At 33.3% G+C, this 15,916-nt stretch overlaps 2 protein-coding genes and 3 pseudogenes across 12 annotated transcripts in view; 3 read left to right on the top strand and 2 right to left on the bottom strand.

Annotated features, from left to right (window-relative positions):
* LOC105427296 (chromatin assembly factor 1, p105 subunit) overlaps positions 1 to 15,916 on the top strand; it is a 798,730-nt gene that overhangs the window by 286,804 nt on the left and 496,010 nt on the right. The window lies entirely within an intron of this gene.
* On the top strand, positions 3,623 to 11,549 carry LOC148936418 (uncharacterized; annotated as a pseudogene).
* LOC148936417 (uncharacterized) lies at positions 11,375 to 14,226 on the bottom strand. Its single transcript, XM_089078314.1, has one exon. The coding sequence runs from the start codon at positions 14,224 to 14,226 to the stop codon at positions 11,437 to 11,439; it is 2,790 nt and encodes a 929-aa protein (XP_088934440.1). The 3' UTR covers positions 11,375 to 11,436.
* On the bottom strand, positions 14,308 to 15,623 carry LOC148936416 (uncharacterized; annotated as a pseudogene).
* Positions 15,719 to 15,916, top strand: part of LOC148936415 (uncharacterized) — a 3,868-nt pseudogene continuing 3,670 nt past the window's right edge.

Genomic DNA, 15,916 nt, shown 5'->3' with positions numbered 1-15,916 from the left:
AGGTGTACCGCTGTTACCGGACAGAATTGTTGCGACATTTTTCTTTTTTATAAGTTTCGGAACGCAGAAATTTTTCCAGACTGCGAACCGCTGGGTCTAATGAATTATAGTGTCGAGTTATAATAGCTGTACATAGCATATATTAGGTGTACAAAAAAGTTCTAAGCTTTAGATTTTATACAACCGAAAAAACAATTTAAATTTTATATATCTTCCCGTCCTTTTGCGATTTTAAAGCGTTGACATTTGGCCTTCTAAAATGCCATACGGTTTGGCATTTGATGCACATAACCTCAAAAATCAGTAGTGTTCACGATGGCAATAACAAAAAAGCATATTCGATTTTCCATCCACTTCGCGTTTCATCTGAAGAAAAATGCTGCTGAAGCCACTGCAATGATTTGTGCTGCATATGGAGAGAACGCTGTAAGTCATACTACTGTAAAAGATGGTATCAAAAATTTCGCCAAGGAGATTTCAGTCTTGAAGATAAACCATGTGCTGGACGCCCTCAAAAGCGTGAAACGGATGAATTGCAAGCACTGCTGGATATAAACTCTGCGCAAACTGAAAAGGAGCTTGCAGAACAGCTTGGCGTTACGCAGCAAACCATTTCCGTACGTTTACATACGATGGGAAAGGTTCAGAAGGAAGGCAGATGGGTTCCGCATGAATTGTCCGAAGATAACAAAAATCGTCGGCGTGACACTGCACTCATTTTGCTTTCAAAGTTCCGGAAAAAAGATTTTCTGCACAAAATCATTATAGGCGATGAAAAGTGGATTCTTTATGATAACCCTAAACGTAGAAAATCATGGGTTGACCCTGGTCAACCTTCGACATCGACGCCAAGACCCAATATCCACGCCAAGAAGGTTTTGCTCTGTATCTGGTGGGATTGGAAAGGTGTGTTGTATTACGAGTTGTTACAATCGGGTGAAACAATCACGGCAGACCGCTACCAACAACAATTGATCAATTTGACCGATGCATTAAAAGAAAAGATGTCATTTACAAGGACATCGTAAAGTGATCTTGCTTCATGACAATGCTTGACCACATGTTGCGAAAGCGATTCAGAACCATATCTTTGCGTTAGGCTGGCAAATTCTCCTGCATGCGGCGTATAGCCCAGACATGGCACACCTTCCGATTACTACCTATTCCGATCGCTGCAGCATCATTTGGGTGATACACATTTCGTGAGATTTGAAGAGATACGAAAATGCATTAATGACTTTTTCGAAGTCGGTGAGTTTCTATCGTCAAGGAATTCGCAAGCTACCCGAAAGATGGCAAAAGGTCGTTGATGCAAACGGGGACTATTTTGCTGATTAATATTTTTTTGTTTGTTTTTGAATAAAGATTAAATTTTACAAAAAAAGCTCAGAACTTTTTTGTACACCTAATATATATATATATATATATATATATATATATATATATAAGGTGTACAAAAAAGTTCTGCGCTTTTTATATATATATATATATATATATATATATATGTATGTGTGTGTGTTAAATGTATACCTATTAAAAGTTTCTCATGATGCTCAAGTTTTATTTTTTATAATAAGTACATCTTGTACATGTTCTTTTGACAGTTATCTTAACTGGTCACTACGGTTCACTAGACCCAACGGTTCACAATCTCGAAAAATTTTTGCGTTTCGAAACTCATCAAAAAGAAGTGTTGCAACAATTCTATCTACTACTGTACAAAGCAGCGGCGTACAGAGCACGAGTATCAAGTGCAATGATGCCGCCACATGTTACTATATGTATGTGTAATTCATTTGCATATGTTTTAAATATTCAATAAATGGACTTGACGATTGAGCAAGATTTACAACTATTTAAAACTATTTACAAGTCAAAAAGAAAATGTTCTGCGGATTTTAATAATCCATATCGAACATGATTAATTGCATTTGAAAAATCTTATTTATTTCGATGCAGATTGCAAGAAAAAAATTTATATACTTAATTTCTTATTTCTGATGTCATATTTCAATACGGCTGCAGTGAGGCATTAGAAATCTTAATTAATATTTTGTAAATAAATCAAAATTTTATAAATATTTAGATTTAGCACTTTTTATAATAAACTTTAATTCCAAATATAAAGCAAAAAAATTTTGCATTATCGAATAAAAAAACGAAGATTATATAAATATGTATGGAAACAACAATTGTATGACTCCAAATTAGTGTCTATAATAAATAAAAGTAACATGGTTTAAAAAAGAAAACGATAATTAACATATTTTACACTTATATTCTATTAATATTCCAGCAAGCATCATTTTAACAAAAATAACATGCATTTACCACTTGGGATAATATTTATATAATGTCGCGCTCGCGATGGGTTTACTTGCGTAACACTCGCGACAGGGAAGGAAGAGACAGTTTAAGAAATGAAGGAACACACACTTTATTATACACAGAAGCACGAAAGCTATAACAAGAACTTTTAATTAAATATAAATTCACCGCGATTTAAACTCGCGTGTCGCACCGTCGACTCTTAACACAACAACGCTTGACAATCGCTTCACGGCGTTGGCAAGGAACGATCTTCAAGTTAGAAATCGAGGGTAGCGCCGAGCGAAACATCGCTCGGTCGTAACAATAATATTATATAGTATTTAATATAATATAATATTGTTACAACTGAACGGTGATCCGCTCATCGTTGCTCCCGAAAATTGGAAAATTGAATGAACTTGCGTGAAATTTGATTGCAATTATGCTGTCTCGTCCGGATAGATAGGCTGCATTCCGATAATCACTGCCAATATTGACGATATGATGTCATTCAGTAGAGTTGCAAGAGCGTTCTGTTATTATTACTGATGCCACTTCTGCTTTGCAATAACGGAACGATGTCTGCAGTACTATGAATATGGCATATAAAAATATATAAATATAATCTATAGAAGAAATATAATAAAAATATAACCTATTTCTATTCTTTTGATTAATTGCGAGGTTGAAGTCCAAATCTATCATAAATTAGATCTATCATAAAATGAATGAAAAAATTATAATAATAACAGAGTTTGCGAAGTATTTAATGGAATGCTGACTCAAAAAATAGCGACTCAAAAAATGAAGAAAACATTCTATTATTAATAACTAAACCAAATATACCACATTTTCATTGTAATAATTACTTGGAGAATGTTATACCTTTGTATATTGACAAAGAATGTCAAATGCACATTCGGTAAATACATAACAAGTAAATACGAGAAAAATTTATTTGCAGATTGATTTTTATATATAAAAATAAGTGTAATGACAAAAATATGTTTGGTAAAAAAAGAAAGAGAAAAAATTACTGTTTTACTATCTGTTTAATAAATTTTAATAGATTTTAAAAATAAATATGAAAGTTATATCATTAGTAGATTATCATCAGTAGATTAGTCTTTATCTTAATTATTGTCTTAATTATTATCTTATTATTATCTTCTTATTATCTTATTATTGTCTTATTTATTATTAATAGTCTTTATCTTAATTATTGTTAATGAAATAAATATTGTAAATGACATCTTGTATAGCTCGTTATTTTTGGTTCAATTTTTGTTCATTTTTTTATTGATCTGAAAATACGAGTGATAATTTATTATTACTTATGATGAAACTTCCTATTTGCAATTTTAACAAATCTTATATCGTTTATATTACAAATTAAATTAAAATATTTATTATTAATTCTAACATTAAAACGAAAAGTTAGATAAAATTGATAGAAAATATAACTAATTCATTTATAATTTAAAGAAAAACTATTAAAATAATTATTCTTTGTTTTAGAATGAAACGAAATACCTTCAAATTTTTATTAGAATTGTAGCTCAAATGTTACTACGATAATTCTCGCATCTCGGTATAGTAACTGTTCGGTGCTCTGGAAATGAAAGCCGGATATGCAAACCTGCAAATTCCAAAGCGAAGCGCGAATGAAGAACGCACGCTGCTTTGACCATATATTCGATTTATAATTATAACGTGATGAATCGTGACACTGCGAAACACTATAAAAACGGATGCTAAATCGCCGAGAATGGGCAGTCACAATAAGTAACAGGGCAGTCATACTATGTAACGGGCAGTCGTTATCAGTAACAGCGAGATTCACACGAAACATTGTCAAGAAGTTGCAACTAATAAACTAGCTAATTATTAAAAGTGAATAATAGTATTTGACCAGAAGAACTTTCCATCAACAATCCTACTCGGAATACTAACTCCTTAGGCTCGGTGAACCCAACTTTCCCTAAATTCAATCTTGTAACCCATCCGGACTACAACAGAATTATTAACACAACAACTAAATAGGTTTGCGAGGTAACCGATAACATCTGAAAAACAATTATTAATTTCTATTTGGATAATGACTACATCAAATTCCTAAAGGTTTAATAAACAATTTAATAAACATGGAAGGAACATGGAAAGATATAGAGACATAAAATTACACAAGAAATATCAACACGAAGAGCCAGCTTTGAATAATGCTTGTCTTTAATTAGTGTTTTCACTGTTTTTAATTAGTGTTTTTATGTCAACATATATTCTCTTTTTATTACTATTATTAATATACGTTGTTATTAATGATACTTTACAATAAACTATTCAGATGTGTTTCGGACAGATTTGACGTCGATAAAGCTGGCGAAATGCACAAAAAGTTAATGCTTTATGTGCAAAAGTAGGAATGTTTATTCGCTGGACAACAAGACAAGAAGCAGAAACAAAATATAGAAAAAATAGAACAGTTATATGGTTTTCCAGGTGTTATTGGTGCAGTAGACGGAATTATAAAAATTAGTGCACCAAAAGATAATAATAAATCATATACAGGGTATTCGGAAAATGCCGGCACCCCTAAATAACTTTTGAACGGATAGAAATAATTGAATGAAATTTGGAGGGCATTTATAGTATCAAAAAAGTTATCTTTTGACATAAGAGGCAATCCCAAGGGGCAATCCCTCACCCTCAGGGGTTAGATATAGATTAAAAATCTTAAATGGAATAATGGATCAAATGAGCTTGTTTAAAAGAATAAGACCTTTTCAATAAACCATTTACGATTCTCACCCCCATGGGGGCGGAGATAGTTTACAAATTTTAAAAAAGACAGGGCTCAAATAAAAATCTCTCGAAGAGACTTAGGTCTCCAGTCATTTGCACTTTTCATTAAAATGTGTGTGCATGTTTTCATTAGCGTTATCGTTATAACGAAAATGGGGGTGGAGGATTGCAAAGGGACTCATTGGAAAGGTCTTTCAAATGCCTTTCAAATAAATTATCATTTGACCCATTATTCCATTTGATTTTCTATATCTTATCCCCGAGTCCCCGGAAATAGAGGGTTGTTGCTCTTATATCAAAAGATAAATTTTTTGATACCATAAATGCTCTCCAAATTTCACTCAATTATCTCTATTCATTCAAAAATTATTTAGGAACTCCCGGCACTTTCTGAACATCCTGTATAAATAGGAAAGGATTCCATTCCGTTCAATAACAAGTAAATAGTTAATAAACATTTATTAATCTTTAACATTTTACTTTTAAGTTTACTTTATCGCTATAAATCTTTAGCATTGTTATAAATATTTAGTTTTAATAATAAAATTATTATTCTTATTGTTTATATTATATATAATTCTTTTTTTAGAGGATCTGATAGCATACAACGATTGGCTAATTAAATAAAAAATTTTTGATTGGTGATCCATTAAAAAATTCCTAAGTATCGGCTGATGTGAGTGAATGTATGCTATCGCACTGTGCGCTAACGGAACCCTTCCAATTTTTTTCAAGTCATGCATTTGTGATGCACAATTACGTTTTATCCATTGTTACGCAGAACAGGTTGATTCTGTCCATGATATACATGTCTTTAGATTATCAAACATTGGAAGTTTATATACAGATCAAAATTTTTCACATAATAGCCATATGCTAGGTTTCGGCATATTGTCTAATAAAATATGATGGTACCATTTAAGGACAATGGTCATTTATTTGAAAGGCAAATAAGTTTTGATAAATGTCTCTCTTTTACTAGAATGATGGTTGAACGATTATTAGGTCCAGTAAAAGACTGTTTTAGAAGTATTTTAGACACACTTCCTATGAAAAGAACAGACTTAATACCAAAATATATTATTGTCTGTTGTATATTACACAATATCTGTTTACTGAATGATGATATAATGGACATTCCTGTTATCATTAATGAAACCTAATATAGGAGAACCACAAATAGTACAAGACGATGCTGCACAAAGAGAGAGTGTAGATAAAAGAAACAATTATGTATTTATTGTTAAATATTTAAATAAGATACGAAAAATACATGGTATTCTAATTTCATCTCGACATAATACTTTTCTTAATTAAAATTGCAATATATGAATCAAGATATAATTGCAAAATATTGCATATATTATTCTGAATGATATATTTTGCGTAGATAATGTTATGGACACTATTTTGTTTTCAGTTTTGTATTATTATGTAGTATTTGTTATTATTCTTAGGATAAGTATAAAAGTATCACATAAGTCTATATTGTAGTATAACAATTGGAAAAAATACGTAAGAAAAAAATAAACATGTAAATATGTGTTTAGATTTATGTTATACAATTTTGCGAGTATGTACTAACAATGCAAAACAAATTTAATTAAGAACATTCCTCAGAAATCAAAAAATAAATATCATAACATAATGAAAAAAATTAATATTGTCATTATTGGCTGTTCAAACTTATACTCATTACAAATATACACTTTATGAAGTATACATTTATTATAAGATTATATTTAATCTAAAAATAATAAATACATTAGGATCTACTGATTACTCGGATTAACATTATCGAGTTTTGTATTAAACTTTAATGCTTTTCAAACAAAAAATAAAATCTCTAATCTCTTTAATAAAAACAAAAAATAAAATTTCTAATTATCAAGTGCGACATGTATCATACTTTTAAAAAAAGTAAAAAATAACGCCTAGTTCACGCGCCCCTTTTCTTATTTATGTAAAAGAAAGAATTTTATACAAAAATGTTCATCTACAAAAGTCTTTTTAGTAATAATTTTATATTGGTATTGTTACGTCGTGTCGACTACACGATTCTTCTCTTTCGAGAATCGATTATTAAAATTTAACTTTTTAAATAAATAAATAATTGCCAAATCTCTATTCTGTTGAGAAAACCAAGATGCAGGAAATAGAAAATGATAAGCATGTGCGCGGCGAGTCACGCGGATAACCTTTTATAATTTTGGGAAACGCGCGGGTTGCCGCGGCTGGAATTAATAGAATAATCTATTACTTTGTTTTTCTAGAAAATATGTACAGTTGGTCACGTAGGCATCAATAATATAAAGAATTTCCTCAACAGAATTATATATATATATATATATAATTAAGGGCACAACGTTCAGTTCAGATTCTTTAGTCAGACAGTCGGTCACTCTGTCACTTTGCCAGTGCGCGATTTTTCGTGTGTGAAATTGCAAGCTTCATTGGTCTGATAACCAATATTCTCGATCCTCAGACTCATCCTTAAACAACAATTCCTGCCGCCTGCTACAAGAGTAAGTCGAAATCTTTTTTTTATTTATTTATTAATTATTTTTCCCTCACGGTTACGATGCGGTACGAATTTATTTCGAGATCGCAAAACTCCGCTACATGGTTTCTCTTAGCTTTTTAACCTTTTTCTACACTTTATCCCATTTTCTCTCTTTTTCCTGCCGCTTGTCCAAGAGTTCGCTCTAAGATATGTGGTCGCCGAAAACTTCAGTGAATTCTCTTTCTCTCTCTTTCCTGCTGCCTGTCCAGAATTCGCTCCAGGATACGTGGTCCCCAAACAATTCGATGTATTATACCATTTTTCTTCTATATTATAGTGTTTCGATCCGGATTACCGGCTCTTCCCAGCCAGAAGCGGACGAAGAGAGCCTTAAAATACCTAAGTGTCGGTCCACAATAGGTAATTTAAGCTTTAAGACGTAAGAAATTGACCAATTATAATCGAATATGAAAAGAATAATCGACTATGATTGGTCAATTTCTTACGACTTAAAGATTAAATACTTATTGTGGACTGACACTAAGGCGCAAATCGAGCAAAAGACTTCGCCGCGCATCTGCCCTCGCGTCGGAAGAAGTTATTGAAACGGACATCGCCGTTCTTCAGGTCGCGCTTGCAGACACCCGCGGAATCCTCCCCGATCGACTTCCTTCCTTCCGTTGAACAACCAGGCTACGACATCGAACATTCAAAATTAATTAACGAGCTGGCGGAATTAGAATATGTAGTTTCCAGCTTCAGAGTCTGTCTCCGAATCCTTTTCCCGCCTTTTCCCCGACGTTCCCTGCAAACCCCTGAGTCGCCCTATTTATCCTGTAGAGCCCAGCTACTCATCTGTATCACGATCCGCCACACAATCTCTCATTTTAAATTTTAGTAACCTATCCCCAAGTCCCTAGGAGCGTGAAGAATATTCTTTTCCCTCCGAGTTATTAGAAGAATCCTGCCTCTATCGCGATTTGGAAACCCCTTTTCTAGAAGAGAACCAAGCTTACTTCCCTCCCAAATATATATATATATATATATATATATATATATATATATCCCTCCCAAATATATATATATATATATATATATATATATAAAATGGCATTTATTCGAGTTTGTGTGTGTATGTGGTTGCGAGTGTTACAATGGTTCGGAGGGCATCGGGTAGGATTTTAGCATAGATCACGTAAATATTTGGATTATAATTTCTAGATAATATTATATATATATATATATATATATATATATATATTGTATATTATAATTTCTAGATAATATTATATATATATATATACACATACATACATGTGTGTGTGTGTGTGTGTGTGTGTGTGTGTGTATGTCTTAGATAAATGTACTTGGAAACTAGAGATGATGATTGTATAAATCTTTGTAATGTTACTAAATTATACTTGTTCGAAATCATAAATTAAATGTAAATTCAATATACTTGACGTTTTATCATTTAAAATTCTCTCTCTTTCGTTCCACGCTACTCTAAAGAGGTCCTATCCCAGGTAAAAGGGACTAAGTTCCCTGACCTAAAAACGGACCAATTAGCGCATGTCTGGGTCATGGTATCACAGCGAGTCTTTCATCGCTGACCTAGTGCCGAGGCGTAGACAGTGCGTTTGATTCGAGGACTGACTCGAAGGTTTATCAGTTGACCCTCGAAGGAGCAGCGTTGTTCCGTCCTTCCGAGCCCTGTATTTCGTTCTGTATTTCGTTATTTCTTTAATTTGCTAATTCTTTGGGGCTGGACGTAATAGTATAAAAGATATCAAGAACTGGCGTCAACTTCTAATTTAATAAAATAAGAAGAATTTTACAGTAAAATACGTCTTATTTTGTAATTCATTTTTATTTGAAAATTCGTTTCATTATTTCTACAAAACACATGATAGCAAGAAATGGTCCAAACTTTTAATCCCATAAAGTAAAAAAGAAATTTTCGAAAGGTGAAAAAAGATGTTATCAATCTAAAATTAATGTCAATTTGTAATCGCCAAAATTTTATTGAATTATTGTAGCTGTGTTTATATAAAAATAAAATATAAAAGAAAATCTGAGTGTAAGAAAAAAAATGACGTACAAAAACTTGGCGCGCATTACAACTATTTTTAATAATAATAACATTGAACTATATGACAGAAAAATAGAAAACAGTTTGAATTAAAATTTAATATATTTTCAGATTCTTTACTTATACTTTTATAACTTATTTTTTTTCAATATTAACTAAATAAAATTAATGAAATATATAATTAACTATTAAATAATGAAACATTTTTTACATAAATAATGCAAGAAATATAAGTTTATTTTATTAGAATATTATCCCGTGTAAACACATGTTTTAATATTTATTAATAAATTCTTTTTAACATTATATGTTTATATATAATGTTAAAAAAAATGATATAAATAAAAATTATATAAAAAATTTTTGTTACGTCCAGCCCGGAGTAAATTGAAAATTGAAAATTAAGAATTAAAAATGCAAACGGGGTACGAATAGGCTTGGAAGGATGTGAACAGTTGCTCTCTCGAAGGCCAAACGTGGAAACGTGATCCTTCGAATGCACTGACAAGTCTCGGCACTAAGTCAGCGATACGAGACTACGCTATGACGCTATTCCACAGACGTGCGTGGTCGGTCAAGAAACTTAATTCCTATTACCAGGGATAGACCTCCTGCAATCAGTGAGATGGGGGGAATGAGACGAGGGGTTTTAAGAGAAATTAAATTAAATATTTAATATGGTTAATGTTGTACATGTTTTTGAGAAGCAAGAGAAATGATGGGCGAGTGGTGTGCATGTATGTTATTTATTTATTGAGTGTTACAGTCATTCGGCGGGCATCGGATAGGATTTCTAGTAGGGAGAGTGTGAGTAGAAGAGTAAATCAAGCGATGATCTTACCCAGTAATACATTACAAATATGTTTGAGAATAAACTTAAATTAATAAAACGGAAATATGGCATTATTAGTTAATGTGTGCGTGCGTGTGTGTGTGTGTGTGTGTGTGTGTGTGTGTGTGTGTGTGTGTATGTGTAATGGAAAATTAAGGAGGATAGGCTTGAATTTCTTGTGGAGTAGGAGTTAAGAGATCAAATAATTCAGGAAAATCTATTTCAAAATTTGGAAACAGGGGTTCTCCGTCATCAGAAAACAAAAGACCGGGGGGAGGACTTCGAAGTCGATGATAGGTTCGGGATCGAAAGCATAGAATGGATTTTCAGAGGTAAAGAACTCAGGGAAAAATTGGGAAAACGTGTCGAGAGAAAAGAGAATAGTAGAGGTTCATTGTGAAAGAAAAGAAGAGGGAGATTCAAGAGGGGTGAGAAGAGGTTGACAGTGATTCGGTTGATTGTTTCGTATATGGTGTTTGGTATATAGTTTCGTTCCCTTTTGTTTCTGGCTTTGAACGCTTGCCGGGCTCCACCATTATAATGACGACGGGGTCGTTTTAATAAACGGTCAGATTATTAGATTTTAGAAGGCGGCACTTCTGTTTGATTCACTACAGGGGGAAGGAAAAAATAAAGTAAGAGAAATTTTGTACTTTAGTAAAAGTAGGAAAAAGAAACTAGGAGAGACAGAGACAGAGAAATACGTAGAAAACGGGTTCGGCAGCTTTCAAGGGCCTTTAACGAAATTCGGAGGTCCCAAGTAGTTCGCACCAGTATGAGAGAGAGAGAGAGAGAGAGAGAGAGAGAGAGAGAGAGAGAGAGAGAGAGAGAGAGATTGATTGATTGATTAGACTTTATTTAGCTTTCTCAGCTATTTTGCAAATACATGATACACACTTAAATTATACTTAATATATGCTCTTTTAACATTCGCTTAAACATTTCTAGTTTATCACATCTTTTCATTGTGGCTGGCAACGCGTTGTACATTTTTACTCCTTCGTAGAACATACTTTTTTGTGCACTCCTTGTTCTACGAAATCTTATTATAATATCTCCGGTTTGTCGCGTTTGTCTATCATTTTTGCTCCCCACTAGCTCTAATTGATCTTTTAATTGTTCCGGTAGCATGTTATTCACAACCTTAAAGATAAACGTACACACATTATAATATAGCCTCTGTCTTATGGACATAAACTGCAGCGTTTGCAGCATATGTTCCACCTTGGTATATTTATTACACTGCAGTATGACTCTCATAGCTCGGTTTTGCGCTTTTTGCAATTTGCTTAACTGCGTTTCACCCATGTCAATCAACAACGTCGCACAATACTCAAAATGAGGAGCTATAATTGTCTTGTATATCGTGCATCTGGTGTAAGCCGATACAGAACTACCTATTCTATTGAGAAAACTCGTTTTTTTCCCTATTTTCTTTAGCATATAATCACAGTGGTCGTTGAATCGAAGTCTATCGTCAATAATTATACCTAGATACTTCATCGTTTCCACACGCTCTATCTCAGTTCCATCCAAGCATTTCAACGTAATATTACCTCTTAGCTCTTTTCTTATACTTTTAACTATCATGTATTTCGTTTTCCCTGCATTCATTTTTAATTTATTTATATTCATCCACTTTTCTACTATAACAAACACCGTATTCATTTTTCTTTCTAATTCTGCGCTACTTTCTCCCTCCACATATATTAAAGTATCATCCGCAAACATTTTTATCTTACATTCTTCTGGACAGACTTTGATTATATCGTTTATATAAAGTATAAATAACAAAGGTCCCAATACAGATCCCTGTGGAACTCCATATTCCGTTGCCATTAATTTTGACCATTTATTATTAAATCGCACCTGCTGTGTTCTATTCTTTAGATATGAGTTTAACCATTCAAGGACTTTTCCTCTGATTCCATATTGATATAATTTCCCTAATAATCTTTCCCTATCTATCGTTTCAAACGCTCGCTTCAGATCCATGAAAATTACCCCTACCATTCTCCTTTCACTGACTATCAGTTTCCATTCGTCAACAATAGTCTGAATCGCTGTTTCGCATGAATAGTGTTTCCTAAAGCCCGATTGATGTTCAGTTATAATACTATTATTTTCCAAATACCTTTCAATTTGCTCTTTTACTACCAATTCTAACACTTTCTCAAATATAGGTAACACATTAATAGGCCTAAAATCACTCGCCTTCTTGGCTTTATCTACTTTTGGAATCGGTATTATTGTGGACGTTTTCCAACTTTCTGGACAGCAACCATCTCTCAGGGAGTTATTTATTATATCAACAAATTCCTCTTTTATTACGCAAAACATTGCTTTTAATATATTACTAGTTATTCCCTCTTCCGTGCCTTTCTTATTTGGCAGTCCTTTAATAATTTTCTCTAAATGCTCTACCGTGATTCCCTCAAAATTTTCCATAGTTACCATATTTTCTATAGCATAGATAATTCTTTTACCTGCGCCTGTAGACTGATCCTCTATTATAGATTTTATTATACTATTAATACTCTGTATATAATATAAGTTAAATTTATCCGCTATATTGCACCCTATTGTACTATAATCTATGTTATCTAATATTTCAAAATCTATATCTTTTATTTCTTTAGCACATACTGGCTCGCCTCTAATAATTTCTTTTAAAGTTTTCCACATAGTCGAAGGATTATCCTTATTAAAATCTATCATATTTTCATAATATTCTTTCTTTTTCGACCTGATTAGTTTTACTACTGCATTCCTATTAACTTTAAATTGCAACCAGCTTTGTTCTGTATCGGCGTACACTGCTTGCCTAAATGCCTCATCCCTTTTATCCGCAGCCTCTCTTATTACATCTGAGAACCATTTTTTCCCTTCCCATACTTTCGGAATTTTAATTTTCCTCTTCGGTGCCATTACATCTAACGCATTTACTATACTATTGACAAATTTTTCTGCTCTCTCACTCACACCCATACATACACACTGCCATCCCTGGCTTTCCTGTAATTTATTTTTTACTAACATAACAAATTCACCTTCATCAAACTCTTTGTAATTCCTAGCGCTAAACTCTCTAAATTTACTTTCAATTTTGTTCACACTCACCTCAACTTCCAGCCACGCGTGGTCCGTAATTTTGGGTTCATGAATTACTTGCACTTTTTTATTACTATTAGCAAAGATTAGATCTATAATTGTTTGACTATCTTTCGTGATTCTCGTCGGTTCGTTAACATACTGTTTCATACCCAAGCTTAACATTGCCGTTTGCAATTTCTTCGCATAAAACGAGTCCATCATAAGATCTATATTAAAATCTCCTATTATCATGCATTCACCTTTTATTACTAATTCCTCTACTATATCCTCGAAAAATCTCATGAAATCCCCGTGCGATGCGCTTGGTGAGTGATATATTACCATTATCACTCCTTTATATAATTTATCTTTCACTTCTACCGCGACACACCAACAATTCGATTCTAATTTTTGTACTAACACCGTTTCGTAAATAATATCATTCCTTACATATAGAACAACGCCTCCTGTATTTCTATTCTCAGCATTACATCTAGTCATATTATAACCAGAAACGTTCACTTCACTGTCTTCAATATCCTCGGTCAATCTGGTCTCCGATAATGCTAAGAACGCAGGATTTATTTTCTTCATAATCTGATGTTGAATCTCATCCTTATGCGCTATCAAACTCTGCGCATTTGTATACAGTATAATTTCTTCTTTCTTCTGTAGTTGCTACTTCTCCTCCCAGCCTGCTCTCCTCTTCTCTTCCTGTAACGCCCTCTTAAAAGTCGGACATTCTCGGCTGATAGCTTCATGATCATCATTTATCTTCAAATTGTATGTTCGATTTTTGAACATACAGTTCACACATTTCTTCTCTGTCGCTGTACAGACACGCGAGCTATGATTCCCCGCGCATTTGCAGCATGTTTCTTCTCTCTTACAATTTTCGGCAATATGAAAATATCCCCAGCATTTAAAACACCTTTTGACACTGATGTGATTAAATGCAGGACACTTCTTCCATCCTACATTTAGTTTTGTTTTCTGCAATATCATCTCGTGTGTCTCTTCATCTACTTCCATTATTATTGATCCTTCTTCATTTCCTCTTCTTTGATCATTATTCTTTACTTTGACCATTCTCTTCACAATTCGCATATTTACTGTATCTATTTTATTCTGCTTCTTTATCGTATTTATAAGCTCATTATCATCTAAGTTCATCTCTTCTAAATTTATATTAATAATTTTTATTTTTGGTTTCGATTTAGACTCCGTCACTTTGTAATTCTCTCCCAGTTTAGCTTGAACTGTCTCTTTCAACTTTTTTACCTCCTCTCCAGTTTCCCATGATCACTACTCACACATCCCTCAACACATCCCATGATTACTACTCCTTTGCTTCCTTTTTTTAATTTTGTTACTCCCATTGCCATATTCTTTATATCTACCTTCTCTTTTATCACTTTTTTCGTGTCTTCACTTTCCTGTTGCAATTTCGGTTTAACAATTATAAGACTCTCTTTCTTCTTTTCTTTAACCGCTTCACTGTAGCTTCTTTGCGTTCCTCCCTTCGATCCATACTCTATTCCCTGTATCATTTTCTTCAAGTTTTCCATCTCTTGTTTAACACTTCCTAATTCTTCTTTAACTACTTCTTTAATCATTATTTTAATTTCATTTTTACGCATCGCTTCATCTTTTATTTCTTTCACAGTTCTTATAATCCAGTCTATTTTTATATCAATGCTTGACCCTTTATTTCCACTGCTCGATGTTGTGAACACTCCTGTAGATCCTGTAGATCCTGTAGATGATGTCCTATCTCTCCCTGCCGGTGCCGGAGCTTTCTCACTATCAGTTAAAAATTCCTCAAATGGGCCTTTACACGGCACGTACTCTTGATTTCTGTCGATAATTTTATGTTTATTTACACATCCTGGATGGTAAAAAAGCTTTGGTCAATTTTTACATTTAACGACTCTGCTCTTAATTGCCTTCCTACATGCCGAGCATCGATACTCTGCATATTCGTCGTCCATGCTGATACTTACCGGCCAAAACCGCTAGTATCAGCATAAGCGATCAGTCACCTGTGACCCACTTTCACACGTCAGCACTATTGTGTCCACGTATAATGTCTACTGTCTTGTGAGACTTCAATGTCTCAAATAATAAATTCACTGCTCACATCCACAGATCGCCGTATCCCGGCTAGATAACTTTCATATCCATCCTCGATCTACGGCGACATAACTCGAAATACTTATTTTACGTCTTTTCCCACTATTTACGCACGAAAATTCACTATTTTGACGGAGCGATGTGACACACG

Source organism: Pogonomyrmex barbatus, unplaced genomic scaffold (genome assembly GCF_055798465.1).
Source record: "Pogonomyrmex barbatus isolate J1 unplaced genomic scaffold, ASM5579846v1 scaffold22, whole genome shotgun sequence".
NCBI classification, from domain to species: Eukaryota; Metazoa; Arthropoda; class Insecta; order Hymenoptera; family Formicidae; genus Pogonomyrmex; species Pogonomyrmex barbatus.
The sequence above is the reverse complement of the archived record's forward strand: the minus strand, read 5'-3'. Positions and strand labels throughout refer to the sequence as shown.

Coding starts and splice junctions, on each gene's coding strand:
- LOC148936417 (XM_089078314.1), bottom strand. CDS start 14,226: ATGAAGAAAATAAATCCTGCGTTCTTAGCATTATCGGAGACCAGATTG.